This window comes from Pseudophryne corroboree, chromosome 6, assembly GCF_028390025.1.
Source record: "Pseudophryne corroboree isolate aPseCor3 chromosome 6, aPseCor3.hap2, whole genome shotgun sequence".
Taxonomy (NCBI): domain Eukaryota; kingdom Metazoa; phylum Chordata; class Amphibia; order Anura; family Myobatrachidae; genus Pseudophryne; species Pseudophryne corroboree.
Window position 1 is genome coordinate 348,506,385 of NC_086449.1, and position 14,698 is coordinate 348,521,082.

A 14,698-nucleotide genomic window follows, 5' to 3' on the forward strand; every position below is an offset into this window, starting at 1 on the left:
CTTGTTAGCCTTAAGCTTTTCTTGTCAAGCTAGTCTTCAGCGCTCCTGTTTAACACCGTAATTGCTAAGGACGAGTGGAACTCTCCCTAACCACTGCAGTAGGTTCAACTGTGGAAGAAAATGTACCAAAATGAATCTCGCAGATCCGTAAAGGGTGGGACTTGATGACATTACATATGAGCCCCCCTTCCATTATAAATATTGATAACTTGGAAAAAAGGAAGGAAATAGGGTATAGGGCATTAAAAGTGATCTATCTCCTGCATCTTGGCACTCATACACTCGGTGGTAACCTCTGTTTGAAAAGGGTACTCCTCTTTCAAATGTTATGGCCCCGGACAAGGTTTTTCTTGGTGATCACCAGAGAAACACCATTGCACTGCGGAAATCATTATGAAGTCAATGGGTAGGGGAGTATCTCTCCCATCATGACTTAAACAAACAAGTTCACACTCATTTGAAAGAGTAGTGTCCCCTATTTCAGATGATGTGACCTCTTAGTGGTCATTGTCTTGTGATCAACAGACAATATCACCCTGTAGAGCAGAAATACTAGCAAACTTCTCCGTTTGGTGGGCTGGCACCTATGGTACATACACACTTGTGACCCTCTTGTTTGAAAGAGGCGAGTTCCTTCTTTCAAACAGTATGCTTTCTTAGTAATTATTTTCCGGAGATCCCCAGACAATAACACCCTATGCTATAGACGAGAAAGTGTTAAGAAATGTATACATGGCAGGGTTCTAATGACTAGAACTCCCATATCCGGGAGATCAATAAACGCAAGGATCACCTCATTTAATGCAGTAGGTTGTTTATTTCCTTTTCATCCACTAGGGGTCACTGGAGTACTCTTGGGGATATGGACGGCTTTAGCAGAACAAGGCACTGAATATTTAAATTTAGTAACTCTCCTCCCCTCCATATTCCCAGAGTACCCCAGTGTTTTTTCTGTGCTCACCGCATGACAAGCACGAGTGCTAGCTCTGCAACACATATACTTATTTTTTTTTATTTTTTTTTCTATACTTTTTTTTTTTTTTTTTACACATCCCTTCCCACTTTACCAAAAAGCGTGGGTCCGGGATATTAGAGGCTGCTACAAGCAGCTGCTGGCGTGTCGGTCCCCACTAAAAGAGCACCCTCACAGCCAAGTGCAGATCATCCTGCAGGAAAGGCTGGACGGAGCTTGCAGAAGAAGCCCCGTCATAGCCCCTCACCACAGGAGTTCAGGTATGCTGGGGGACGGAGCGGTCAGCTCACGCTGCCGCCCCGCTGTGTTGGGAACAGGTTACTGTGCGCGCCAGTGCTCCCTGCTAGCTGCCGCCCACCGCCGCCAGAGCCGCTCGAAGCCGCTCACAGTTCCACATGCTGTGCACAGTGCCGGGCGCACATCCGCCCTGCACCCTCTCCCCGCTGGAAGTCCACACAACCGCGTCCCGCCCCTATACAGGCTCCCTGCAAGATTTCTGGTCCACTGCACAACGGTACTCTGAGTACAGGGAGGGGGGGGAAGGGACACGAGTCTCCTCACAGCAGCGCAGCTGCAAAGGGGGAAAGAGTATGTTTACATGGAAAGGCAAGGCTCCTGGGTGGTGGTTTAATTGCATAGGCTTTTAAGACTATATTAACAGGGTTGCTTTTTAATGCAGTTAGTTACAGGTTGTAGACTTTAAATGTGTGTTATAACCTAAACTCTGATAATAAGTGTAAGCATGGCATGGCGGCCATTTTAACCATGCTTCCTGTTCAATCCTGTTTCTCTTTCAGTTTGGAAGATCCTGTCCTACAACACTACTCCACCGGATGGAACAGGGGTGTTAGTGGGAATTTGGGATCAGGTTTCATATAGTACTGGCCACGTGCACTGCATTTCGGCCATATATATATATATTAGACACTCCTTAGTAACAATTTTACTGAGTCGTGCAAGTTGTCTTTCTTTGTATATTGTGTTGTCTGTCTGCATAATGAGTAAGGCCCCAGCAAAAACTAAAAAGCCGTTTCACTGCAATGTCTGTAAGGGTGTGTTACTGGATGGTTCTACCACATGTACAGTATGTTTTGTAAATTCAGATACAAATACAATTGCCGCGCCGGTTTCATCCCCGGACCCTCCATGGGCAATGCTAGCAGATGTAATGGCTGGGTTGCAATCAGAATTGGCCGCCACTCGACATGAGCGGGAAGCGGCAAGATCTGAGTCTCGGGTGAGACCGCCAAAACTACCGGAGGGTCTCAGCCTTTGCAAAGGTCCAAGTCCACTTTGGGTAGAAGGGATCATTTTCATTTGTCTTATGATTTACCTGTTTCTGCTATGTTGCATTCTGACGATTCTATGCCAGACCTCACTGCGCAAGATGAGGGTGAGGAGGGCATTTAGACCAGCAGTCAGATAGTGAAGATTTTGACAGCCCAGGCATTGATAATCTCATCAGGGCGGTGCGTCAGTCTCTGAAGTTTACGGAGACTGAGGAGCCTCTCACAAATGATGAGGTGGTCTTTAGTAAACGACACAGATCTCCCATGTGTTTTCCTGTTTCGGAATCTCTAAATAAGATGTTCGTAGAAACACGGAAGAATCCAGATAAACTGTTTTCTATACCTCGCCGATTTAAGTCTAGTTACCCGTTTACAGAGTCTGTGACATCTGCATGGGAAAATCCGCCAATGGTGGATTCGTCTGTGTCAAAACTTACAAAAAAATTAACCATACCAGTACCAACTGCTACTACGCTTAAAGACCCTTCAGACCGTAAACTAGAAGCTATGCTAAAGTCCATGTATATAGCAGCAGGAGTGTTGCTTAGACCTGGGTTGGTTGGCATTTGGGTAACTAAGGCGCTAATTTTATGGATAACAGAACTCAAGACTGGCCTACATGACGATCACCTTATACTTCTCGCTGATCAAATCTGTGAAGCTGCTGAGTATCTATGTACAGCTTCTACTGACGTCTGTCGGCTCGCTTCTCGCCTTTCATCGTCGCTAGTTATGGCACGACGAGCACTCTGGCTGCGGTCTTGGCAAGCGGAGGCAGAGGTTAAGAGAGGTATAGAGGCGTTACCTTATGGTGGCGAGAAGTTGTAGTAAATGTACAAGGAGAAAAGTATGACTCTTGTTTGGGCGCACTCTTATTAAATTATCTTAAGTGATAGTCAGTAAGTGATGAGCCTGAAACTTGATAATGTAGTCTTTAGCTTATACTCTTTTTCACACATAAGAATTCAACATGAGTAGCCATAAGTGTATAATATGGGAAGTATGTCTCCCCAAAAAAAAAAAAAAAAATATTTGTTTCAAAAAAATTATGAAATGTTCAGATCTTAATTATGCCTGGATAAATGCATATCGGAAGGTAGCTACATCTTAAGCTGCCTCCGTCTGCCAAAGATCTGTACAAACCGTGTTTGTATTACTGCGGCCCTGAATAGGGTTAAGTTCGTGAGTGGGAGAGCCCACACACTAGTTAACAATTCTAATAGTTTGCCACTATTATAGATAAATAAATTGCAACGAATAAAGGTTCAAGGGGTAGTAGGATTGAGTATAAGTGGTGATACTGCTGTTGGTGTTATTACTATAGGGAAGAGGGTCTTCCTACTTCACCTGGTATTCCCTAGCAGTCGCCTGTCTAGGTACTGACCCAGCCCGCCTCCGTTTAGCTTCCAAGATCGGACGAGATTGGGCGTGAACGTAGGGGTATGGTCGTAGAGAGAGCTAACCCTATATCACCAATGAGAGTGCACCGAAGCGGAAGGATTGATTCCTTCTCGGGAGAGGAATGATAAAGCTAAAATGAGAAGTTGAGTAGGTAACGGTAGACAGGTAGGTGTGAATCTGCTGTCCACGTTAGACTGGCGAGACGCGTCCCTGGGGGGACACGCTTGCCAGAATCGTGGATGAGAGTTCACAGAAGGAAGAAAAGTGGGAACGTAGTTGAAGAATTGAGGAGATATTGAGAAAACAGTTGATTAGTTGCTATGGGTCTCCTTTCGGTCACCTATGTTGTTAAAAATGATGAATCTTAGTGACTGTGATAGGTATCATGCAGGTACCACAGAAAAGGAAGAAAAACAATGAATGTAATAATGATGACCATATACAGACCGACAAATTCATGTAATTGGTGCCGATTCACTGAATATGGTAAGTGTTATGTATGCTTAACACACCCTACTGATATTATATACCCGAAAACTTGTATAATACACTGAGGAAACCTTCAAGGTCACTTATGACAGTGGCAAAGTATATTACAGTCAACAACGATTATTGCTTATTTTGACTCAGGATAGTGAGTGAGACTGATGAATTGTCACCCATGAAACAATCTACTTGGTGACATGTCCTCAAAGGGACAAACACATAAAATATAACATTGAAAAGCTGCCAAGGGCAGGCTGATTGCAAGATCAAACAAATCTTTCCCTGTGATAATGAATATATACAGTTATATTATTTCTTAATGTGCATGAACAGAAGATTTAAGCAGATATGCTGTGCTCATTCGCTAGGATCATCAGCTATGTGAATAACAATAATGTTTTCTGAGATGCACAATATATTTGGCTGAAGCATGAGGGTTGAACCAGTTAAGACAGATAAATGTTTAAATTTAACCCCTTCAGCCAGTAGACAGGCAGTGTGCCCGTAGAAAAAGCGGGGCCACAGATTGTCCACCCCTATCACAGGGTTATGTCACCAGGTTATATCACAATGTGCTCGCATCCGGGAGTGCATGTACATGCAACACAGTCTACCTTGAAAATATTGAACTAAGGCAGAAATGCTTAATCAAAGAGGGCAAAGAATATCACCCAGCAAAAAATCCATATGTCCTGTGACCTTCAAACAGCCGACAGGCGGTGTGCCCGCTGAAAAAGCGGGGAACAAATTAATTTAATACACACCCCTATCATAGGGTTGTATAGCAGTGTACCATCATGTGGAAATGTGCCCACGTGCAATATAGCTGGACAATATTCAGCTACTGCATATCAATAGGGCATTAAATATCACCAAATCCAGTGTCCGACAGGCAAAGTGCCTGCAATGAAATAAGTAAGGTATTAAGGATCACCCATTCAGACAGGAGAGGTGCCCACTAGAAAAACGCGTTTCACCCGGTCACGGGCTTGTTTACTTTCATTCTGAGCAGCTCAGAATGAAAGTGAACAAGCCCGTGACCGGATGAAACGCGTTTTTCTAGTGGGCACCTCTCCTGTCTGAATGGGTGATCCTTAATACCTTACTTATTTCATTGCGGGCACTTTGCCTGTCGGACACTGGATTTGGTGATATTTAATGCCCTATTGATATGCAGTAGCTGAATATTGTCTTTCTAGTGGGCACCTCTCCTGTCTGACGTCTGAATGGGTGATACTTAATACCTTACTTATTTCATTACGGGCACTTTGCCTGTCGGACACTGGATTTGGTGATATTTAATGCCCTATTGATATGCAGTAGCTGAATATTGTCCAGCTATATTGCACGTGGGCACATTTCCACATGAAGGTACACTGCTATACAACCCTATGATAGGGGTGTGTATTAAATTAATTTGTTCCCCGCTTTTTCAGCGGGCACACCGCCTGTCGGCTGTTTGAAGGTCACAGGACATATGGATTTTTTGCTGGGTGATATTCTTTGCCCTCTTTGATTAAGCATTTCTGCCTTAGTTCAATATTTTCAAGGTAGACTGTGTTGCATGTACATGCACTCCCGGATGCGAGCACATTGTGATATAACCTGGTGACATAACCCTGTGATAGGGGTGGACAATCTGTGGCCCCACTTTTTCTACGGGCACACTGCCTGTCTACTGGCTGAAGGGGTTAAATTTAAACATTTATCTGTCAACTGGTTCAACCCTCATGCTTCAGCCAAATATATTGTGCATCTCAGAAAACATTATTGTTATTCACATAGCTGATGTTCCTAGCGAATGAGCACAGCATATCTGCTTAAATCTTCTGTTCATGCACATTAAGAAATAATATAACTGTATATATTCATTATCACAGGGAATTTTTTTTTTTTGATCTTGCAATCAGCCTGCCCTTGGCAGCTTTTCAATGTTATATTTTATGTGTTTGTCCCTTTTGAGGACATGTCACCAAGTAGATTGTTTCATGGGTGACAATTCATCAGTCTCACTCACTATCCTGTGTCAAAATAAGCAATAATCGTTGTTGACTGTAATATACTTTGCCACTGTCATAAGTGACCTTGAAGGTTTCCTCAGTGTATTATACAAGTTTTCGGGTATATAATATCAGTAGAGTGTGTTAAGCATACATAACACTTACCATATTCAGTGAATCGGCACCAATTACATGAATTTGTCGGTCTGTATATGGTCATCATTATTACATTCATTGTTTTTCTTCCTTTTCTGTGGTACCTGCATGATACCTATCACAGTCACTAAGATTCATAATTTTTAACAACATAGGTGACCGAAAGGAGACCCATAGCAACTAATCAACTGTTTTCTCAATATCTCCTCAATTCTTCAACTACGTTCCCACTTTTCTTCCTTCTGTGAACTCTCATCCACGATTCTGGCAAGCGTGTGTCCCCAGGGACGCGTCTCGCCAGTCTAACGTGGACAGCAGATTCACACCTACCTGTCTACCGTTACCTACTCAACTTCTCATTTTAGCTTTATCATTCCTCTCCCGAGAAGGAATCAATCCTTCTGCTTCGGTGCACTCTCATTGGTGATATAGGGTTAGCTCTCTCTACGACCATACCCCTACGTTCACGCCCAATCTCGTCCGATCTTGGAAGCTAAACAGAGGCGGGCTGGGTCAGTACCTAGACAGGCGACTGCTAGGGAATACCCGGTGAAGTAGGAAGACCCTCTTCCCTATAGTAATAACACCAACAGCAGTATCACCACTTATACTCAATCCTACTACCCCTTGAACCTTTATTCGTTACAATTTATTTATCTATAATAGTGGCAAACTATTAGAATTGTTAACTAGTGTGTGGGCTCTCCCACTCACGAACTTAACCCTATTCAGGGCCGCAGTAATACAAACACGGTTTGTACAGATCTTTGGCAGACGGAGGCAGCTTAAGATGTAGCTACCTTCCGATATGCATTTATCCAGGCATAATTAAGATCTGAACATTTCATAATTTTTTTGAAACAAATATTTTTTTATTTTTTTTGGGAGACATACTTCCCATATTAAACACTTATGGCTACTCATGTTGAATTCTTATGTGTGAAAAAGAGTATAAGCTAAAGACTACATTATCAAGTTTCAGGCTCATCACTTACTGACTATCACTTAAGATAATTTAATAAGAGTGCACCCAAACAAGAGTCATACTTTTCTCCTTGTACATTTACTACTGCTTTCCGTTTTATGACTCCGGGCGCACCGCCATACGGACAGATAGGAATTTCCAAATATTATTGTCCATTTCTGGCTCTCAAATAATTATGTGTGTATTTTGAATCCAGGTCTGTGCAGGATCCAAAACTTTCGTCTCCTCGGTGGCGAGAAGTTGTTTGGTCCTGAATTGGACAAATCGATTTCTGAGGCCACGGGAGGGAAGTCTGTTTTCCTACCATTGCCTCCAAGACGGAAATACTCTGGGCCGGCGTTCAAAAGCCCTTTCGAGGCCGTGGTAGAGGAACAGCCATGCCTGGTAGACGAGGTCGAGGACGTGGTTTTCAACAAACCAACACCAGTCGTCAGGACGCTAAGGTCACCGACAAGCCAGTGGCATGGCGGGCTCCCAGCCCATCTCTGATCTCCAGTTGTGGGGGCACGCCTTCAGAGGTTCCATTTGGCGTGGTTCCAGACATCCACAGATGGGTAGATCCACAATTTAGTGTTAAAAGGTTACAAGATAGAGTTCGACTTTCTCCCGCCACTGCGGTTTTTCAAGACAGGACTCCTTGTGTCGGACGACAAGAGGGTGGTTCTGCAAATTGCCATTCAGTCTCTGCTGGATTCAGCAGTTTTGATTCCGGTCCCTGTGTACCAACAAGGTCAGGGTTATTATTCCAGTCTATTTGTGGTACCAAAGCCGGTTGGCTCGGTCAGGCCAATATTGAACTTAAAGGGGCTCAATCAGTACGTCACTTACTACAGATTCAAGATGGAATCTCTGCGGTCAGTAATTGCAGGTTTAGAGCCACAGGAATTCATGATTGTGCTGGATCTCAAGGATGCGTACTTACACATTCCGATTTGGCCACCTCATCAGAGGTTCTTGCGTTTTTCGATTCGGCAAAACCATTACCAGTTTCAGGCTCTACCGTTTGGCCTCTCGTCAGCGCCTCGGGTATTCACCAAAGTGATGTCTGTGATGATAGCTCATCTCAGATCCCTGGGAGTGATAATAGTTCCGTACTTGGACGATCTGTTAATCAAAGCTCCGTCTCAACAGATGCTTCTCCAACATGCGTTGCTCACGTACAATGTACTAGTTCAGCACGGTTGGATTGTCAACTTCAAGAAATCACATCTGATTCCGTCTCAACGACTTCAATTCCTAGGAATGATTCTCAATACAGTAGAGCAACGAATTTACCTACCAGAACAGAAAGTACAGAGTATTCGTCATCTGGTACAATTAATGCTCAAGCCACGCACAGTCTCGGTACATTTGTGCATTCGCCTGTTAGGCACAATGGTGGCGGCTTTCGAAGCGCTTCAGTTCGGAAGATTTCACTCACGTCCTTTTCAACTGGATGTGCTCGCACAGTGGTCGGGCTCGCATCTGCAGATTCACCAGAGGGTGAGGTTGTCTCCACGGGCCAGAGTATCTCTACTCTGGTGGCTCAAAGTACACAATCTGACCGCAGGGAAACGGTTCGGCGTCTGGAATTGGATAATTCTAACGACGGACGCGAGTCTCAGAGGTTGGGGAGCTGTGGTTCAAAATTGTCATCTCCAGGGTCTCTGGGCGGATCACGAAAGATTGCTGTCTATAAATGTCCTGGAACTCCAGGCAATTTACAGTGCGCTACGACAAGTAGTGCACATGCTCCGGTCTCAGACTGTCCAGGTGCAGTCAGACAACGCGACGGAGGTCGCGTACATCAACAAACAAGGAGGAACGAGAAGCCGCATGGCCATGCAGGAAGTAACTCGAATCCTCAATTGGGCCGAGCATCACCAAGTGATATTGTCGGCAGTGTTCATTCCGGGAGTGGACAACTGGGAGGCGGATTATCTCAGCCGTCGGGATTTTCATCCAGGAGACTGGGCATTAAATCCAGAAGTGTTTCACATGTTGGTCCAGAGGTGGGGTTACCCTCAAGTGGACATGATGGCATCTCGCCACAATCACCAAACGCCCCAGTATGTGTCCAGAACGCTAGATCCAACGGCAGTGGCGGTGGATGCTCTCACAATCGCGTGGCCGTACAGCCTCATGTATCTGTTTCCACCGCTCCCTCTGTTACTAAAACGGATCAAACGAGAGTCCGCCACAGTCATACTAGTGGCGCCTCATTGGCCTCGGAGAGCTTGGTTCTTGGATCTTCGCGGGCTACTCGCAGATGATCTTGGCCGCTCCCGCTATGTCCAGACTTGTTACAACAGGGTCCATTCCTTTACCCCGATTTAGTGCGGCTGCGTTTGACGGGGTGGCTGTTGAGACCGCCCTCTTAAGAAGAGAGGGCATTCCAGAATCGGTTATACCAACCATGTTACGGGCTAGGAAGCCAGTTACGGCAGCTCATTATTACAGAATTTGGCGTGCCTATATAGGTTGGTGTGAAGCTCGGAAGTTTCCGACATCATCTTTCAAGTTATACCGTCTTTTGTTATTTCTACAGACGGGGTTGGATGGAGGACTGCGTTTATGTACACTAAAGGTGCAGGTCTCTGCTTTGTCAATTTACTTTCAAAGACGTTTGGCCCTATTGCCGTCTGTGCACACCTTTCTGCAGGGTGTCCTCAGAGTACAGCCTCCTTTCATTCCACCTACAGCGCCATGGGACTTGAATCTGGTTTTAGATTTAACATAGAAACATAGAATTTGACGGCAGATAAGAACCACTTGGCCCATCTAGTCTGCCCATTTTTTTTATCCTTTAGGTAATCGCAATCCTTTTTGAACCTTAATTCTTTGTAAGGATATTCATATGCCTATCTCAAGCATGTTTAAATTGCTCTACAGTCTTAGCCTCTACCACCTCTGATGGGAGGCTATTCCACTTATCCACTACCCTTGCTGTGAAATCATTTTTCCTTAAATTTCCCCTGAACCTGCCTCCCTCCAGTTTCAGTTTATCGCCTCGAGTTCTAATACTTCTCTTCCTTTAAAAAATGTTTCCCTCCTGAACTTTGTTAAAACCTTTGGTATATTTGAAAGTTTCTATCATGTCTCCCCTTTCCCTTCTCTCCTCCATACTATACATGTTAAGATCTTTTAGCCTTTCCGGGTAAGTTTTGTGATATAGGCCATGCACCATTTTAGTTGCCCTTCTTTGTACACTCTCTAATGTATTTATATCCTTCTGGAGATATGGTCTCCAGACCTGGACACAGTATTCCAGATGAGGCCGCACTAATGACTTATACAGTGGCATTATTACTTCTCTTTTCCTGCTACTGATTCCTCTCCCTATGCAACCAAGCATCTGACTTGCCTTTCTCATTGCTTTGTTGCATTGCTTTCCTGCCTTTAAATCACTTGAAATAGTGACTCCTAAATCCCTTTCCTCCTCAGTAGTTTCCATTATAGTACCTTTGATACTATATTTAGCCTTTGGGTTTTTGAGACCCAAGTGCATGATTTTGCATTTTTTAGCATTAAACTGTAGTTGCCATGTTCTTGACCATTTTTCAAGCCTAGCTAGGTCATCAATCATTTGTTTTACCCCTCCTGGTGTGTCTACCCTGTTGCATATCTTTGTATCATCTGCAAAAAGGCATACTTTCCCTTCAATACCATTTGCAATGTCACCAACAAAGATATTAAAGAGAACTGGTCCGAGTACAGATCCCTGGGGTACTCCGCTGGTAACATTTCCCTCCATAGATTGCACTCCATTTACTACAACTGTCTGTTTCCTATCCTGCAACCAGGTTCTTATCCATTTAACTATTCTTTAATCCACCCCCACACGTTCAAGTTTATTTAGCAGTCTGCGATGTGGGACAGTGTCAAATGCCTTACTAAAGTCTAGATATGCTACATCTACAGCTCCCCCTTGATCTATTATTTTCATCACAGTCAAAAAGGTCAATAAGATTTGTTTGGCATGATCTCCCACCAGTAAATCCATGCTGTTTTGGATCCTGTAAGTTGTTTGATTTAAGATATTCCACAACTCTATTTCTTACAGTCTTCATATTTTGAACCCTTTCAACAAGTGGATATTAAGTTTCTCACTTGGAAAACAATTTTTCTCCTAGCCTTGGCTTCGGCAAGGCGTGTTTCAGATTTGGGTGCCTTGTCATGCAAGTCACCGTATTTGGTGTTTCATGATGACAGAGCGGAACTTCGGACGAATCCCGCTTTCTTACCAAAGGTAGTGTCATCTTTTCACATCAATCAACCAATAGTAGTTCCTGTGTTAACAGGAGATTCTGGAACTTTGGATGTGGTACGCGCACTACGCGTTTATGTATCCTGAACGTCTACAGTTCGTAAGACGGATACGTTGTTTGTTCTCTATGATGCTGCCAAGATGGGTTGGCCAGCTTCTAAGCAGACCTTATCCAGATGGATTAAACTGACCATACGTCAGGCTTACCTTCATGCTAGGTTACAACCGCCTACATCAGTAACAGCTCATTCCACACGTTCTGTGGGAACTTCATGGGCAGCTGATCGTGGGGCTTCTACGACGCAGCTTTGCCGTGCGGCTACATGGTCATCAGTGCACACATGTTTGCGCTTTTACAAGTTTGATACGTTTGCGGCATCAGCATCTAGCTTTGGCCGCCTAGTGTTACAGGTGCCAAACAGCTCTCCCGCCCACGGGGGAAGCTTTGGTACGTCCCAAGAGTACTCCAGTGACCCCTAGTGGATGAAAAAGAAAATACGATTTTGGTACTTACCAGGTAAATCCTTTTCTTTGAATCCATAGGGGGCACTGGATGCCCACCCAGAGCACTTTTACCTGGTTTGTGGTAAGTTCAGTGGATCTTCTGGTAACACATTCTCACCGATTTTGTTCAAATTTTCAAGTTCTATCGGTTATGGTGTCAACTGTTGAGTTGTCAGTTCCGTTATGTGTCAACTTTATTGTTGTCCGTTATGTTATATTTAATTCTCCATTGTCATCCTCTCTATCGCTCCTGTTCGGCTCAGTAAAAAACACTGAGGTACTCTGGGAATATGGAGGGGAGGAGAGTTACTAAATTTAAATATTCAGTGCCTTGTTCTGCTAAAGCCGTCCATATCCCCAAGAGTACTCCAGTGCCCCCTATGGATTCAAAGAAAAGGATTTACCTGGTAAGTACCAAAATCCTATTTTTTCAAAATGCTATTCTTGTTGGGTAGCCATATTTTTGTTTTATTCAAGCCGGTATAAAGAAAAAAAAATGCATTGTCAGTTTAAAGTGAAGCATTTTTATGAGAACTTATGTGTAAAATCCATCTTTTTGCTGATTTCGAAAAGTGGATTAATGCCAATGCAGGAACCACAAAGATTTCTTGGTGGTTACTAAGAACAAACAAAAAAAATAATACACACATCTGCTTTTAGTTCACGTAGTCCACAAACACTTTTTGTCCCTTTTTATGGTAGATTGTTTTTGCTTTTTGAGAAGTAAGCAAACTAATGCTATTTAAGGAAATCTAAAGTCTTCCGGGGGGAAGAAAACCAAGGTATATTTTGTGTGGGTACTTCATAATTACCAATATTGATGGTGACATGTGACCAGCCCAAAAAGTACCAAAATAGACTCTGCACAGAAGGGGTTAAAACGTGTTCTGGAAGAGACCTCGTTGTCTTTTAGTCTTGGAATTATATCCATTAGTTTAGTACATGGTAATTGTTTTGTGCTCTGAAACCAACAACAGTTTAGACTTTTGACAGTCTGAGTAATGCAGTAATTTATACTTCTGGTATTTAGCCTGAAATATTAAACAAATATTAATACATTTACAACCATTGATGCCTGGAAATAGTGAACCCAGCATTACCAGTTCTCTTCCATGTTTAGGTTCACGGCACTGCCCCCGACATTGCAGGGAAGGACTTGGCTAATCCCACTGCATTACTGCTGAGTGCTGTCTTGATGCTGAGGCACATGGGGCTGCATGAACACGCCAGTAAAATAGAGACGGCATGCTTTAACACCATCAAATCTGGAAAGGTGAGGGGTATAGTTACTTGGGATAGGGTGCATACTCTCCAACTGTACCTTTTTAGCCGGTACTGTACCGTTTTTTTATGATCTGTACCGGCCAAAAAGGGCTTTGTACTGATTTTTGACTCACTAAATCTCCATTGAAAGTATAGGAAAGGGGGCGTTTCACCTGTGGCCACGCCCCCTTTCCTTATTTGTACTGGTTTTTAAGTGTAAAATGTTGGAGGGTATGAGGGTGATGTCGTAGTTGTTGGGAGGTGTATTCTCGTTGACTTCAGTCATGTACTAGTTTTAAAAATGTTTTAGTAAATTACCTCAAAACTCTATACTCTTAATAGAGTATTTTTCCCTCTATGGGGTATATGCAATTGCGGTCGAATTCCCGAAATTGTCGAATTTCGGGAATTTTTCGCCCAAAAAAAAAGTTCGACAATGCAACTTTCCGACAAAAAAACGGACTTTCAAAATTCGACTTTTTGAAATTCGACTTTTGACAAATTCGACTTTTTTGCAATGATACACATGCTGCAATTCGACCAAAGTCTATTCAATGGAAGTTTGGAAATTCGACAACAGTGCTTTTAGACAGTAAATTCGTCATTTTCAATCCGCAACACTTTGGAGGGTGAAACTAATAAAAAAAAATTAAAACATGTTTTTTTTGTGTTTTTTTTTTTCTTGGTAATATCATATCTATTTATATTAGAAGGGATTAGGTACTTGGTTTGTCTTTTTTGGAGGCACAAGTATTATTTATATATTTTAATTTTTTTTTTTTTTTTTGATGGAATGGTAAAATCCCTGAAAAAAATGGCGTGGGGTCCCCCCTCCAAAGCATAACCAGCCTCGGGCTCTTCGAGCTGGTCCTGGTTCTAAAAATGCGGGGGGAAAATTGACAGGGGTTCCCCCGTATTTTTAAAACCAGCACCGGGCTCTGCGCCTGATGCTGGTGCAAAAAATACGGGGGACAAAAAGAGTAGGGGTCCCCCGTATTTTATACACCAGCATCGGGCTCCACTAGCTGGACAGATAATGCCACAGCCGGGGGTCACTTTTATACAGCGCCCTGCGGCCGTGGCATTAAATATCCAACTAGTCACCCCTGGCCGGGGTACCCTGGGGGAGTGGGGACCCCTTCAATCAAGGGGTCCCCGTCCCCCCAGCCACCCAAGGGCCAGGGGTGAAGCCCGAGGCTGTGTCCCCCCCCCCCCCCCCCCCCCATCCAAGGGCTGCGGATGGGAGGCTGATAGCCTTGAGAAAAATGACAAGAATATTGTTTTTTCCAGTAGTACTACAAGTCCCAGCAAGCTTCCCCCGCAAGCTGGTACTTGGAGAACCACAAGTACAGAGGCAGAACTCTGGGAGGCAACAGAGTCATCTGCCGCCGGGCT

The 14,698-nt window shown here is 43.8% G+C and overlaps 1 protein-coding gene and 1 pseudogene across 3 annotated transcripts in view; one reads left to right on the forward strand and one right to left on the reverse strand.

The window, feature by feature from the left end:
* Window positions 1–14,698, forward strand: part of IDH3A (isocitrate dehydrogenase (NAD(+)) 3 catalytic subunit alpha) — a 110,455-nt gene that overhangs the window by 92,157 nt on the left and 3,600 nt on the right. For all 3 annotated transcript variants that reach the window (XM_063926558.1, XM_063926560.1, XM_063926559.1), the window contains exon 10: window positions 13,161–13,313. In XM_063926558.1, coding sequence (XP_063782628.1) covers window positions 13,161–13,313 — 153 coding nt within the window. The remainder of the gene's footprint in view (window positions 1–13,160; window positions 13,314–14,698) is intronic.
* On the reverse strand, window positions 3,598–3,716 carry LOC134937748 (5S ribosomal RNA; annotated as a pseudogene).